Source organism: Microcebus murinus, chromosome 18 (genome assembly GCF_040939455.1).
Source record: "Microcebus murinus isolate Inina chromosome 18, M.murinus_Inina_mat1.0, whole genome shotgun sequence".
Lineage (NCBI taxonomy): Eukaryota > Metazoa > Chordata > Mammalia > Primates > Cheirogaleidae > Microcebus > Microcebus murinus.
The window spans coordinates 57499079-57513072 of NC_134121.1; the positions used below are offsets into that span (position 1 = coordinate 57499079).

The 13994-nt window shown below is 46.8% G+C and overlaps 1 protein-coding gene and 1 pseudogene across 4 annotated transcripts in view; one reads left to right on the forward strand and one right to left on the reverse strand.

Moving 5' to 3' along the window:
- NUP85 (nucleoporin 85) overlaps positions 1–13994 on the forward strand; it is a 41000-nt gene that overhangs the window by 24962 nt on the left and 2044 nt on the right. For all 4 annotated transcript variants that reach the window (XM_075994742.1, XM_012778779.3, XM_012778783.3 and 1 more), the window contains 9 exons: positions 2849–2983; positions 3089–3211; positions 3443–3574; positions 3785–3891; positions 11129–11212; positions 11365–11430; positions 11611–11762; positions 12504–12621; positions 12720–12820. In XM_075994742.1, the coding sequence (XP_075850857.1) occupies positions 2849–2983; positions 3089–3211; positions 3443–3574; positions 3785–3891; positions 11129–11212; positions 11365–11430; positions 11611–11762; positions 12504–12621; positions 12720–12820 (1018 nt within the window). The remainder of the gene's footprint in view (positions 1–2848; positions 2984–3088; positions 3212–3442; positions 3575–3784; positions 3892–11128; positions 11213–11364; positions 11431–11610; positions 11763–12503; positions 12622–12719; positions 12821–13994) is intronic.
- LOC142861974 (large ribosomal subunit protein eL39-like) lies at positions 630–1245 on the reverse strand (annotated as a pseudogene).

A 13994-nucleotide genomic window follows, 5' to 3' on the forward strand; every position in this document is an offset into this window, starting at 1 on the left:
CACCTTGTGTTAGGTGTGTTTTTGTTTATAGACAATTTATTTCACATATATTTTTGATCCATTAACATTGAACTTGGGGCCAACAGCACTTTAAATACATGCCTGAGTGAAGCTTATCTAACACCTCACAGCCTTCTTACACATAGGAACCCTAGATAGTACTTCAACACTATACTTGAGGGCCCAAGAAAATTCACAGAAATGCTGAAATGTGACATTAAATATATTACAGAAAGGATACTTATTTATAGTATGAGAGCTGAAACAAGACGACAGGATATCATCACCTTGTTTGGCCTCTGCTGGAAAAGTGTGTCAAAACAACTCAAAGTTTTTGCTGTGTTGCACATGTTGCAAAAGATGGTGAAAATGCTATGGATGTTACTTTGAGGGTTATAAATAAATTTTAACAAGTAGGTAAAGTCATAGACTATGAATAATGAAGACTGTTTATATATTAAATATGTATAAAACACATACTTATGTTTGAACTGAAGTTTGTTTTGTTTTGTTTTTGGAGACAGAGTCTTGCTATGTTGCCCAGGCTAGAGTGAGTGCCGTGGCGTCAGCCTAGCTCACAGCATCCTCAAACTCCTGGGCAAGCAATCCTACTGCCTCAGCCTCCCGAGTAGCTGGGACTACAGGCGTGCACCACCATGCCCAGTTAATTTTTTCTATACATTAGTTGGCCAATTAATTTATTTCTATTTAGAGTAGAGACGAGGGTCTTGCTCTTGCTCAGGCTGGTTTTGAACTCCTGACCTTGAGCAGTCTGCCTACCTCGGCCTCCCAGAGTGCTAGGATTACAGGTGTGAGCCACCACGCCCGGGCTGAACTGAAGTTTTTATGAACCAGTACTTTTCTCTGATGTACTCTATTTTCTATTATTTCCTTTTTTCTCAAACAAAAAGTCTCATGTTTATTACTGAACCAGCCTACTAGCATAGAGGATATAAACAAAGAGAAAAAACATTTTCTCAATAAAGCATTTCCAACTGTCCATATAGTGGTGACATTGTCAGCTTGAGGTGGTAAAATGATAGTGACCTTGATGTGGCCTAAGTATGTGTGCCTGCTCGTGTGTAGTTCTTTATAGATCCAGCTTGGTTCATCTAAAGTGTCTCCTCTTGAAGTTGTACCTGATTGTATTATCAATTTCACTGAAATCTATTAGGAAATGGGACGATTTTGCTATTGTTTCTTGGCCACAAATTGCTTGATCCTGAAAGTCTTTTAAGAAGACATGGCAAGAAATGGAGTCAAACAAAGGGGAGGAAAGCGGATGGAAAGATGTGTCTTTCTATTTAATTAATTTATTTTTTATTCTTTTTTTTTTTTTTGAGACAGTCTGACTCTGTTGCCTGGCTAAAGTGCATCAGCCTAGCTCACAGGAACCTGAAACTCCTGGGCTCAAGCAATCCTTCTGCCTCACCCTCTGGAGTAGCTGGGTCTATAGGCATGAGCCACCATGCCCGGCTAATTTTTTCTTTTCTTTTATTTTTTGAGACAGAGTCTCACTCTCTTGCCTGGGCTAGAGTGCTGTGACATCAGCCTAGCTCACAGCAACCTCAAACTCCTGGGCTCAAGCAATCCTGGTGCCTCAGCCTCCTGAGTAGCTGGGACTACAGGCATGCACCACCATGCCCGGCCCATTTTTTCTATATATATTAGTTGGCCGATTAATTTCTATGTATAGTAGAGATGGGTTCTCGCTCTTGCTCTTAGCTGGTTTCAAACTCCTGACCTCGAGCAGTCTGCCCGCCTCGGCCTACCAGAGTGCTAGGATTACAGGTGTGAGCCACCGTGCCCGGCCCATCTCATATATATATAATTTTTTTTAATTTTTATTTTAGATTCATTAATAATATTTTTTTTTTTTTTTTGAGACAGAGTCTTACTCTGTTGCCTGGGCTAGAGTGAGTGCTATGGCGTCAGCCTAGCTCACAGCAACCTCAAACTCCTGGGCTCAAGCAATCCTCCTGCCTCAGCCTCCCGAGTAGCTGGGACTACAGGCATGTGCCACCATGTCCGGCTAATTTTTTCTGTATGTTTTACTTGGCCAATTAATTTCTTCCTATTTATAGTAGAAACGGGGTCTCGCTCCTGCTCAGGCTGGTTTCGAACTCCTGACCTCGAGCAATCCTCCCGCCTCGGCCTCCCAGAGTGCTAGGATTACAGGCGTGAGCCACCGCACCCGGCCTAGATTCATTATAATATTTTTAACTTTTTTTTTCTTTAAGCATTCAAGTGAAAGGAAGCATTTAATTTATTTATTTATTTATTTTTGAGACAGAGTCTTGCTTAGAGTGAGTGCCGTGGCGTCAGCCTAGCTCACAGCAACCTCAATCTCCTGGGCTCAAGCAATCCTCCTGCCTCAGCCTCCCGAGTAGCTGGGACTACAGGCATGTGCCACCATGCCCGGCTAATTTTTTTTATATATATATATATCAGTTGGCCAATTAATTTCTTTGTATTTATAGTAGAGACGGGGTCTCTCGCTCTTGCTCAGGCTGGTTTTGAACTCCTGACCTCGAGCAGTCCGCCCACCTCAGCCTCCCAGAGAGCTAGTCATTTATTTTTAAAAAGCTGGTTACAGTCTGTAATGGGCTACAACCGGCAGTTTGAAAAACATGGTGAAGGTGGTAAAGCAGTGAAATTGGATGTAATAGAATAAATACTTCTGGAGGGAAGGGGCCATTTTTCTTCTTAGGGCTGACTCATGGGGCAGAAGCAAGCCTATGTTTGAAGAGTTAGAAAGCCAAAGTGTAGGTTTGAGGGCACTTGCCTCCCCACGCCTTGGCAAGGCTGGACCTCCTACCAGTGCTTATGGTCCCGGATCTCCTCCCAGGTGACCGTCTTGGTGCTACAGGGCCGGCTGGATGAGGCCCGACAGATGCTCTCCAAGGAAGCTGACACCAGCCCCACCTCTGCAGGCATGTGCCGAATCTTGGGGGATCTGATGAGGACAATGCCCATTCTCAGTGTACGTGGCAGCAGCCTTGTTCTGCTTGGTCATGGGAGGTGGATAATGGGTTAAGCGTAACGGGTTTGGGTGGGATGGTGTCTTACAGCCAATCTTTCCCTTTAGCCTGGTAACACTCAGACACTGACAGAGCTGGAGCTGAAGTGGCAGCACTGGCACGAGGAATGTGAGCGGCACCTCCAGGATGGCACATTTGCTGCCAGCCCTCACCTGGAGTCTCTCTGCAAGGTCTGTGGGAGCAGTCCAGGTCAGCCCAGATTGGCTTCCCTTCGGGGCTGTGGCACACATCAGTGGCAGGAGCTTGGTCTTCCTTGGACAGGGCTATCTGTCACTCAGCCATGAAGGAGAGAGCCTTCAGATTCTGGTGGAAATCTAGTGCCCTACTTGAGATCAGGAGAGTTCTAGAGAAGTTGCTCCTGAGAGGAAGACAGAGCTCAGCCAAAATGTTTCTCTCCTCAGATTATGCTGGGAGACGAAGCTGCCTTGTTAGAGCAGAAGGAGCTGCTGAGTAACTGGTATCATTTCCTAGTGACCCGGCTCCTGTACTCCCATCCCACAGTGAAACCCATTGATCTGCACTTCTACGCCCAGGTGAGTGCACTCTGTGTGGGGGTGGGGAGTCTTGGTGGCTCTCTTATGGGTTGTTCTGGATATGTGGCCTCTTTGAATTCCACCTCCAGGGGAACAGGAAGGCCCTTTTTGAAGGAACCTACCACCCTTTCTAGGGTTCCCTATTCAGTAGCCCTCCTCTGAATCTCTGCTTCCATCCTGGGGATTGAGTGGGTCATCACCTTTTCACAGTCCAGCCTGGACCTGTTTCTGGGCGGTGAGAGCAGCCCAGAACCCCTGGACAACATCTTGATGGCTGCCTTTGAGTTTGACATCCACCAAGTGATCAAGGAGTGCAGGTAGGACTCCTGGCCCACCACCACTTTAACTGTTGTTAGGTGTTCAATTGAGCAGCATAAGTACACTGACAGTATTGTGCAGCCATCGCCACTATCTATTCCTGGAATGTCCTGTTCCTTCCTTATACTTCTTCCCACAGACCTGCTGTCCTAGTCTACCTTGTGCTGCTATTACACAATATCTGCCACTGGGCAGTTTATTAAGAACAGAAATTTATTTTCTCAAAGTTCTGGAGGCTGGGAAGTCTAAGGTCAAGGTGCTGGCAGGTTTGGTGTCTGGTGAGGGCTGCTCTCTGCTTCCAAGATGGCAGCTCAAACACTGTCCTCATGTGGCAGGAGGTGGACTGACTCCCTCTGTCAGTCAAGTCTCTTTATAAGGGCACCTAGAGGCCGAGCATGGTGGCTCACACCAGTAATCCTAGCACTCTGGGAGGCCAAGGCAGGAGGATCATTTGAGCTCAGGAGTTGGAGACCAGCCTGAGCAAGAGCAAGACTCCGTCTCTACTAAAAATAGAAAGAAATTATTTGACCAACTAAAAACATATGGAAAAAATAAGCTAGGCGTGGTGGCACATGCCTGTAGTCTCAGCTACTCAGGAGGCTGAGGCAGAAGGATCGCTTGAGCCCAGGAGTTTGAGGTTGCTGACGTCACAGCACTCTAGCCCGGGCAACAAAGTGAGACTCTGTCTCAAAAAACAACAACAAAAAATAAGGGCACCTAATCCCCTTGATGAGGGAGGAGCCCTCATGACCTGATCATCTCTTAAAGGCCCCCCTCTTAAAATGATCACATTGGCACCACTGGAATTTTGGAGAAGACCCATTCAAATCATAACACCTGCTCCCCTGCCTGGCCAGATACAGGTAGATAATGACTTCACTCTGGATGAGTTTGGGAGCTTTCCTGAGGGTTGAGGGCTACCATATTTATAACTGTTTCCATTTCAGGGATGTTGATTTAAAATAACATTGCAGGAAATGACTTTGATATTTAAAATCTAGAAGAAGCCAGCAAGCCTGTTTGTTGGCACCTCATGGACATGCGGTACCTTAGGGGACCGCTCCTCCCAGCAGGCTCACTCTAGTGAGGCAAGGCTGCCAAACCATAGGGCTCCAGGCTGGGTATTTTCCGAATTTCCAGACCTCTTCCCAAAAGGGTGTTCCATTATTATACTGAATTTCTAGCAAGGCTTAGGAAAAAGAGTGTCAAAACATAATGAATTGTAGTCTCAGCTATTTGGGAGGCTGAGATGGGAGGATCCCTTAAACCCAGGAGTTCAAAGCTAGCCTGGGCAATGTAGTGAGACCTTATCTTTTTACCACCACCAACAGAAAGATTATACTCTTCTTATGATGCAGCCTACACAGTGGGTGTGCAATGAAGAATGCTGGGAAGGGACAAAGTTGGGAATGGTCACAGATGGTCTTGCTCAAATATCAAATTCACTGACCTCAACTGGCTCTTTTTTAGTAGATGTAGGCACAGGAAGGGTTTCCACCCTGCTAACTGCTGTTCTTGTTTGGGCCTAAAGAAAGCCAGAGCATCAAGAAAATTATGTTTGATTTGGGGGACAGAGACTAGTTCTGTGTCAGTATTCTTTTCACAGGCCTCTGAGCAGTGTGGGGATTCCCTGCATGGAGAAGTTAGAATAACTTAAAATGACACACCATCATTTGCCTTTGTTGGTGTCTCTGCCTGTAGTTCTAAGTAACAGGTATTCCTAAATCTCCTGTCTGTTACAGCATTGAGTGCGTTCCACCAGGGCTTTCTTCATAAGACATATCTGGAGTTTTAGGAACAAAATTGATTTGAGCAGAACGAGTATCTTGGGTGTAGGGACTATAAAAGGGGAAAGCATCCTGCTGTTTCCAGTGGCAGGACAAGAAAGAGAAAAGTACCAGTGAAGAGGGGTGGCTTTTCAGAGTCCCACAGAAAATAATGTCATTCTCATGCTGGTCACAAACAAGGATTAGGCTCCCAGCCCCTTAGTCTAGGCATCTCTCTGCTCCTACAAGCAGGAAAGGATCCGAAGTTTGTTAGTTATAAATCTTGTTTGCAATTTTCTGATCAGGAAGCTACCTCCCATCCCCTTCTGAGAGACAAACAAAAAGCAGATCTTGTTCCAGGAGTTGTGAAAAGGGCTGAAATGTCTTCAGACAGTTCTAAAACTATGTAGTTTTAGAAGTGTGCCCTCCCAGATGGGTGAAGATTGAGTTGCTGTGTGGTCTTAAGAGCACTCGTTTTCTCATGGGTTGTATCAGTCAGACCCATGTATAGTTCCTGGGGGGAAGAGAGGAGTGTATGTCTGTCTGGATTTGAGCTAGTGGGCTGGTGTTATGGGGAAGCCTCACTGCTTGGAGTATGATATCAGCTGGTTTGTGACCCTACCTTGTGAGAGGTGGATGAAGGGGATCCTTTTTCTTTTTTTGAGAATGAGTCTCACTGTTTTCCGGGCTAGAGTGCCGTGGCATCAGCCTAACTCACAACAACCTCAAACTCCTGGGCTGAAGCGATCCTCCTGTCTCAGCCTGCTAAGTAGCTGAGACTACAGGCATGTGCCACCATGCCCGGCTAATTTTTGTATGTATTTTTAGTTGTCCAGCTAATTTGTTTCTATTTTTAGTAGAGACGGGGTCTCATTCTTGCTCAGGCTGGTCTCCAACTTCTGAGCTCAAACAATCCACCCGCCTCTGCCTCCCAGAGTGCTAGGATTACAGGCGTGAGCCACTGCACCTGGCCAAGGTGGGGATCCTTTTAAAAGGCGTTAGGAGGTTTCTATGTGGGTACCTGATTACCCCCATGTCAGCTGTGCCAGACCTTAAGGGACAGAAAGAACAGCCAGAGGTCCTAAAGCAGAGGCCATGGGTTTGCCTGTCAGCCTCAACAGCTGAAAGGAGACGTCCGCAGAAGTCCTCTGAGAAGTCATTTCCTCCCCTTTGGCTTACAACTTCCTCTGGATCAGCCAGTTCCTTGCTCTCTAGCAAGAGGAAACAGGTTGCTGGTGTCCACTTCCCTGGGACTGAGTTAGTAAGATGTTGGCAGCTCCTTGGTGCCCTTCAAGTCCTCCAAAAGTATCACACTAAAAGGCACAGGTCTTCTTTCAAAAATCACAGAGAGGTCCCGTTTAATGTCTGTCTAATCTAGAATCTTCTTGCTCCTGTGTTGGCCCAGCCCATAATCTTAGATGCAGGGTACAGCAGTGTGTGTAAACCACATGCCCTATTTCCAGAAGGCAGTGGGAGTGATGGGTAGTAGTTACTGCAGAGCCACCAAAAAGCAACGCAGAAGTCAGGGTAAGGGGGTCACAGTGGCTTCACTGCAGGGTAAACGGTCCTTTAGGGGTTACAGTTGCTTCCTCAGGGTAGTCACCATCACTGTATCAGGTCTTCCTGACTACAAAGAGTTCTCCCCTATTTTCAGCAGAGGCTACTTCGGAGCTGTTAAGCCTTCCCCATTTTTGAATATTGAGGCTGCCCACCTGTCTGGAGGCTGCCCACTTGTGTGGAGGCTGTTCTGTTGGAATTCTTCTGTATATGCATGTGAATATCCCAAACTTAACTGGCTCAGACTTGCTGAACCCTGCAGAGAGACTGCAGTAGCCTCCTCCAGCACTTTGTGAAGTCTCATCGGTTACTTTAGCTGTGGTGTTCTCTGCCTTCACTGGTCACTTCTCTCCAGCCTTGGAGGTAGCTGGATCCCTTTGGGGAGACACTGGAAGTTGTCTATGCCCTTCTTGTGGGTAGCATTTGCACAGACTGGAGCATATGTTGGCTCCCTTAGCTCTGGGGCCCTCCCAGCTTCCCTACTGGCTTTTCTAGTGGTTTTGCCATAACTGTCAGAGATCCAAGTAGCAGCAGCTGCTCTAGGAAGCTCACATAGCCCATCCTCTCTCCCATTTTCTTTCCCAGCTTTATTGAACCATGATTGACAAATAAAAGTTATATATATTTAAGGTATACATATTTAAGGTATGATGTTTTGATATATATACATTGTATACTGATTTCCACAATCAAGCTAATTAGTATATCATCTTACATAGTTATTTGTGTATTGTGAGAACATTTGAGAATTATTCTTTTAGCAAATTTTAAGTATACAGTGTTTTTGTTTTTTTTTTGAGACAGAGTCTCGCTTTGTTGCCCAGGCTAGAGTGAGTGCCATGGTGTCAGCCTAGCTCACAGCAACCTCAAACTCCTGGGCTCAAGCAATCCTACTGCCTCAGCCTCCCGAGTAGCTGCGACTACAGGCATGTGCCACCATGCCCAGCTAATTTTTTCTATATATATTAGTTGGCCAATTAATTTCTTTCTATTTATAGTAGAGACGGGGTATCGCTCAAGCTGGTTTCGAACTCCTGACCTCAAGCAATCTGCCCACCTTGGCCTCCCAGAGTGCTAGGATTATAGGTGTGAGCCACCACACCCGGCCAGTATGTTATTAATTATAGTCACCATGCTATCTCTAGGACATAATCACCTTGTAACGTTTAAACCCTTTGACCAACATCTCACCATTTCCCCCACCCTTTAGCCCGCAACGACAACCATTTTCTCTGCTACTATTAGTTTGAATTTTTTGTTTTAAGATTCCACATAATGTTTTTTGTTTTTATTTTTTTTTTGAGACAGAGTCTCGCTTTGTTGTCCAGGCTAGAGTGAGTGCCGTGGCGTCAGCCTAGCTCACAGCAACCTCAAACTCCTGGGCTCCAGTGATCCTCCTGCCTCAGCCTCCCGAGTAGCTGGGACTACAGGCATGCGCCACCATGCCCAGCTAATTTTTTTTTTTTTTTGAGACAGAGTCTCGCTTTGTTGCCCAGGCTAGAGTGAGTGCCGTGGCGTCAGCCTAGCTCACAGCAACCTCAAACTCCTGGGCTCGAGTGATCCTTCTGCCTCAGCCTCCCGAGTAGCTGGGACTACAGGCATGCGCCACCATGCCCGGCTAATTTTTTTTTATATATATATCAGTTGGCCAATTAATTTCTTTCTATTTTATAGTAGAGACGGGGTCTCGCTCTTGCTCAGACTGGTTTTTTTTTTTTTTTTTTTGAGACAGAGTCTCACTTTGTTGCCTAGGCTAGAGTGAGTGCCATGGCGTCAGCCTAGCTCACAGCAACCTCAAACTCCTGGCTCAAGCAATCCTTCTGCCTCAGCCTCCCAAGTAGCTGGGACTACAGGCATGCGCCACCATGCCCGGCTAATTTTTTCTATATATATTAGTTGGCCAATTAATTTCTTTCTATTTATAGTAGAGACGGGTCTCGCTCTTGCTCAGGCTGGTTTCGAACTCCTGACCTTGAGCAATCCACCCGCCTCGGCCTCCCAGAGAGCTAGGATTACAGGCGTGAGCCACCGCGCCCGGCCCCTCAGACTGGTTTTGAACTCCTGACCTTGAGCAATCCGCCCGCCTCGGCCTCCCAAGAGCTAGGATTACAGGCGTGAGCCACAGCACCCGGCCAATGTTTTTTGTTTTTATTTTGAGACAGTCTCACTCTGTTGCCCAGGCTAGAGTGAGTGCCGTGGCGTCAGCCTAGCTCACAGCAACCTCAATCTCCTGGGTTCAAGTGATCCTACTGCCTCAGCCTCCCGAGTAGCTGGGACTACAGGCATGCGCCACCATGCTCGGCTAATTTTTTGTATATATATTTTTAGTTGGTCAATTAATTCCTATTTTTAGTAGAGACGGGGTCTCACACAGGCTGTTTTCAAACTCCTGACCTGGAGCAATCCGCCCGCCTTGGCTTCCCAAAGTGCTAGGATTACAGGCGTGAGCCACCACGCCCAGCCTTAAGATTCCACATAATAAGTTGAGCTCATGCAGTGTGTGTCTGTCTGTGTCTGGCTTATTTCACTTAGCATAATGTCCTTTAGGTTCATCTGTGTTGTCACAAACGGCAGAATTTTCTTTTTTTTTTTGAGACAGAGTCTCACTTTGTTGCCCTGGCTAGAATGAGTGCTGTGGTGTCAGCCTAGCTCACAGCAACCTCGAACTCCCGACCTTGAGCAATCTGCCCGCCTTGGCCTCCCAGGCCTCCCAGAGTGCTAGGATTATAGGGGTGAGCCACCACACCCGGCCAGAATTTTCTTTTTTTAAGGCTAATGTTCTATTGTGTATATAACCATATATCACGTTTTCTTTATCCATTCATCCATCACAATGGACATGTTTCCACATCTTGGTTATTTTGAATAATGTTCCAATGAACATGGGAGTGCAGATATCTTTCTGAGATCTTATTTCCTTTGATATATTCCTAGAGATCAGACTGCTGGATCACATGGCAGTTCTTTTAATTTTCCAAGGATGCTCCATACTGTTTTGAGAATGGCTGTACCAGTTTACACTCCCACTAACAGTGTACAAAGGTTTCATTTGCTCCATACCATCACTAGCACATGCTAGTTTTTTTTTTTTTTTTTTTTGGAGACGGAGTCTTGCTTTTTTGCCCAGGCTAGAGTGAGTGCCGTGGCATCAGCCTAGCTCACAGCAACCTGAAACTCCTGGGCTCAAGCGATCCTCTTGCCTCAGCCTCCCGAGTAGCTGGGACTACAGAGGCATGTACCACCATGCCCAGCTAATTTTTTCCATATATATTAGTTGGCCAATTAATTTCTTTCTATTTATAGTAGAGATCAGGTCTGGCTCTTGACCTCAAGCAATCTGCCCACCTTGGCCTCCCAGAGTGCTAGGATTATAGGTGTGAGCCACTGTACCCAGCCCACATACTGTCTTTTGACATTTTGATAGTAGCCATGCTAACAGATGTGAGATGACATCCCTCCCTCCCTTTTTTTTTTTTTTTTTTTTGAGACAGAGTCTCGCTTTGTTGCCTAGGCTAGAGTGAGTGCCATGGCGTCAGCCTAGCTCACAGCAACCTCAAACTCCTGGGCTCAAGCGATCCTTCTGTCTCAGCCTCCCTAGTAGCTGGGACTACAGGCATGAGCCACCATGCCCGGCTAATTTTTTCTATATATATTAGTTGGCCAATTAGTTTCTTTCTATTTATAGTAGAGACGGGGTCTCGCTCTTGCTCAGGCTGGTTTCGAACTCCCGACCTCGAGCAATCCACCCGCCTCGGCCTCCCAGAGAGCTAGGATTACAGGCGTGAGCCACCGCGCCCGGCCCCTCCCTCCCTTTTTGAAGCACAGAACGTGGGGTTCCTGCTCACACCCCGCTGGTGTGGGACATGGCCTCTGCCCCTGACTTTACTTCTTGCCTTGGTGTCTGAATCTGTAGCATCGCCCTGAGCAACTGGTGGTTTGTGGCCCACCTGACAGACCTGCTGGATCACTGCAAGCTCCTCCAGTCCCACAACCTCTAGTAAGTTGGCCAGGTACACTGATCCCTTTTTCCCCTCCACCAAGTCCTTGAGCGTGGGGTGAGCCAAATGCCTGGAAGGGAGGTTGGCCAGAGGAAGGGGGCCCTGAATGGATCTGGCAAAGTCTTGGACTTAACGTTATGTTTTATTCTAGTTTTGGTTCCAACATGAGAGAATTCCTCCTGCTGGAATATGCCTCAGGACTGTTTGCTCATCACAGGTAGGAAAGTCCCCATGGGTGTGGGGTATGCTGGGTGCTCTTCAGCGTACAGGTGCCATTTGAGCTTGGACTGTTCTCTGGTTTCCTGAGGTCCCTGGTTCCTTAGGTACCAGTCCCCAGAGCCCCAAGGCAGCACATGGGCTTAACACCCTCATGTGTGTCCTCCTTGGACCTTTGCAGCCTGTGGCAGCTGGGGGTAGATTACTTTGACTACTGCCCTGAGCTGGGCCGAGTTTCCTTGGAGCTGCACATTGAGCGGATCCCTCTGAACACCGAGCAGAAAGCCCTCAAGGTGCTGCGGATTTGTGAGCAGCGGCAGATGACTGAACAAGGTGAGTTGGCCTTGTTCCCAGCCTACACCATGCCAGCCTCCTCCTCACCAGCCATACTGGAGAGATAGTGGATGTCAACAGGTAAACTAAGGCACAGTACAGTTACTAGGCAGGGACAAGGGATCCATTGGGACTGAGAAGAGATCTAGCAAGTTACCTTTTAGAAAAGGCCCTGTGCCATTTCCTTGCTCTGCTTTCTCCACAAGGTCAGGCCTGGAGTCAGTGCCGAGTTTCCCTGTCCCAAGGGAATTGTGTTGCTAGCTAAGCCTGGCTCTGGGGAAGTGGTACTGGAAGTGGCTCCGGAAGAACACAGGGAGGGGAACAAGTATGGACAAGTCTGCCCCTTCTTTTCTTCCTCACTGTTGCATGATAAAAACCGGAGCTGTGATTGCCCAGAGGCAATTCACACATTCATGACCATCTCTGAAAGCATATGGTGTTTTAGACCTAAAGGAAGATAGTGTTTTAGATATCTGGACAGGTAATAGAGGAGCTGATATGTGGGGAGAAACAAAATATTTTTGCCACTCCTGAAATTACATCTGGTCATATAGCCAGTCCCACTGGTGGGTCAGAGAGCCCAATTGCCACTTGTAAACCCCCAAGTTTCTAGTTCTGCTGACCCAGCTGTGTTCAGAGCCTACGGGGAGGCTGTAGGAATGTCGCCTCTATCCCTGTAGGGCTCAGGAATGGTGATTTTGGGGGTGAAAGGGTTTGTCTTTTCTCTTTTCCCCTGCAAAGTTCGCAGCATTTGTAAGATCTTAGCCATGAAAGCTGTCCGCAACAATCGCCTGGGTTCCGCCCTTTCTTGGAGCATCCGTGCTAAAGACGCTGCCTTTGCCACGCTTGTGTCAGACAGGTGGGTTCAGCAGGTGCTGGCTTTCCAGGGGTTGTCTGGGAGGTTTAGGAAGTGGGCTTGGGAATGCTGCTCTGATCTCCTCTGGGCCTGGCCTGCAGGTTCCTGAGGGATTACTGTGAGCGAGGATGTTTTTCTGATTTGGATCTCATTGACAACTTGGGGCCAGCCATGATGCTCAGTGACCGACTGACATTCCTGGGTGAGTTCTCTTGGTTCTGTCCCCCTAGACCTTGGGCATAAGTGAACAGTTAATAGAGGTTAGAGGGATTATTCTAGACTTCTTAAGTTTTTCCTTCCTGTTAAACCCAAACTCTAAACTACGTAGAACCCTATGTGCAGTTTTTGGTAACATTTTATTTTCCAGTAATTTCAAACTTAGAGAAATGGTGCAAAAATAGTATAAGGAATGAGGCGCTTCCATATATGTTTCACCCAGATTCACCAATTAAATTTGGCCTTTTATATCCGAGGGTTCTACATCTGTAAATTCAGCTGAATGGATGGCTGCGTCTACATTGAACATCTGGACTTTTTTGAGATGATGTCTCACTATGCTGCCCGGGCTAGATAGAGTGATATTGTACAGTGACTATTCTCAGGCTTGATCATGGGACATACTCCAGCCTTCAATTCCTGGGCTCAAATTTTCTCTCGCCTCAGCCTTCCAAGTAGCTGAGACTATGGCCTCGTGCCACTGTGCCCAGCTTTAGACTTTTTTCCTTCTCATTATTCGTATAATAGCTATTTACTTAGCATTTATATTGTATAAAGTATTGTGAGTAATCTGGAAATAATTTAAAGTACATGGGAGGATCTGCATAGGTTATATGCAAAGGCTGCCCCATTTATGTAAGAGACTTGAGCATCCTTGGGTTTTGGTATCCACAGGGATCCTGGAACCAGTGCCCTGTGAGTATTGAGGGATGACTTTATATTTTGCTTCATTTGTTTTATCATTCTTTCCTCAATTGGTCAGTCAGTTCTTTTGGGAACAATTTTAGAATAAGTTGGAGATATTGTTCTCCTTTCTCCTTAAATACTTCAGTGTGTGATTCCTAAAAATAATAGTTATTAAAGGGCCGGGCATGGTGGCTCACACCTCCCAGGTGGCTGCTTGGGAGGCTGAGGCAGCTAGATTGTTTGAGCTCAGGAGTTCGAGACCAGCCTGAGCAAGACCCCTTCTCTATTTTTAGTAGAAAGAAATTAGCCAAACAACTAAAAATATATAGAAAAAATTAGCCAGGCATGGTGGCACATGCCTGTAGTCCCAGCTACTTAGGAGGCTGAGGCAGGAGGATCGCTTAAGCCCAGGAGTTTGAGGTTGCTGTGAGCTAGGCTGATGCCAGAGCACTCACTCTAGCCCAGGCAACAGA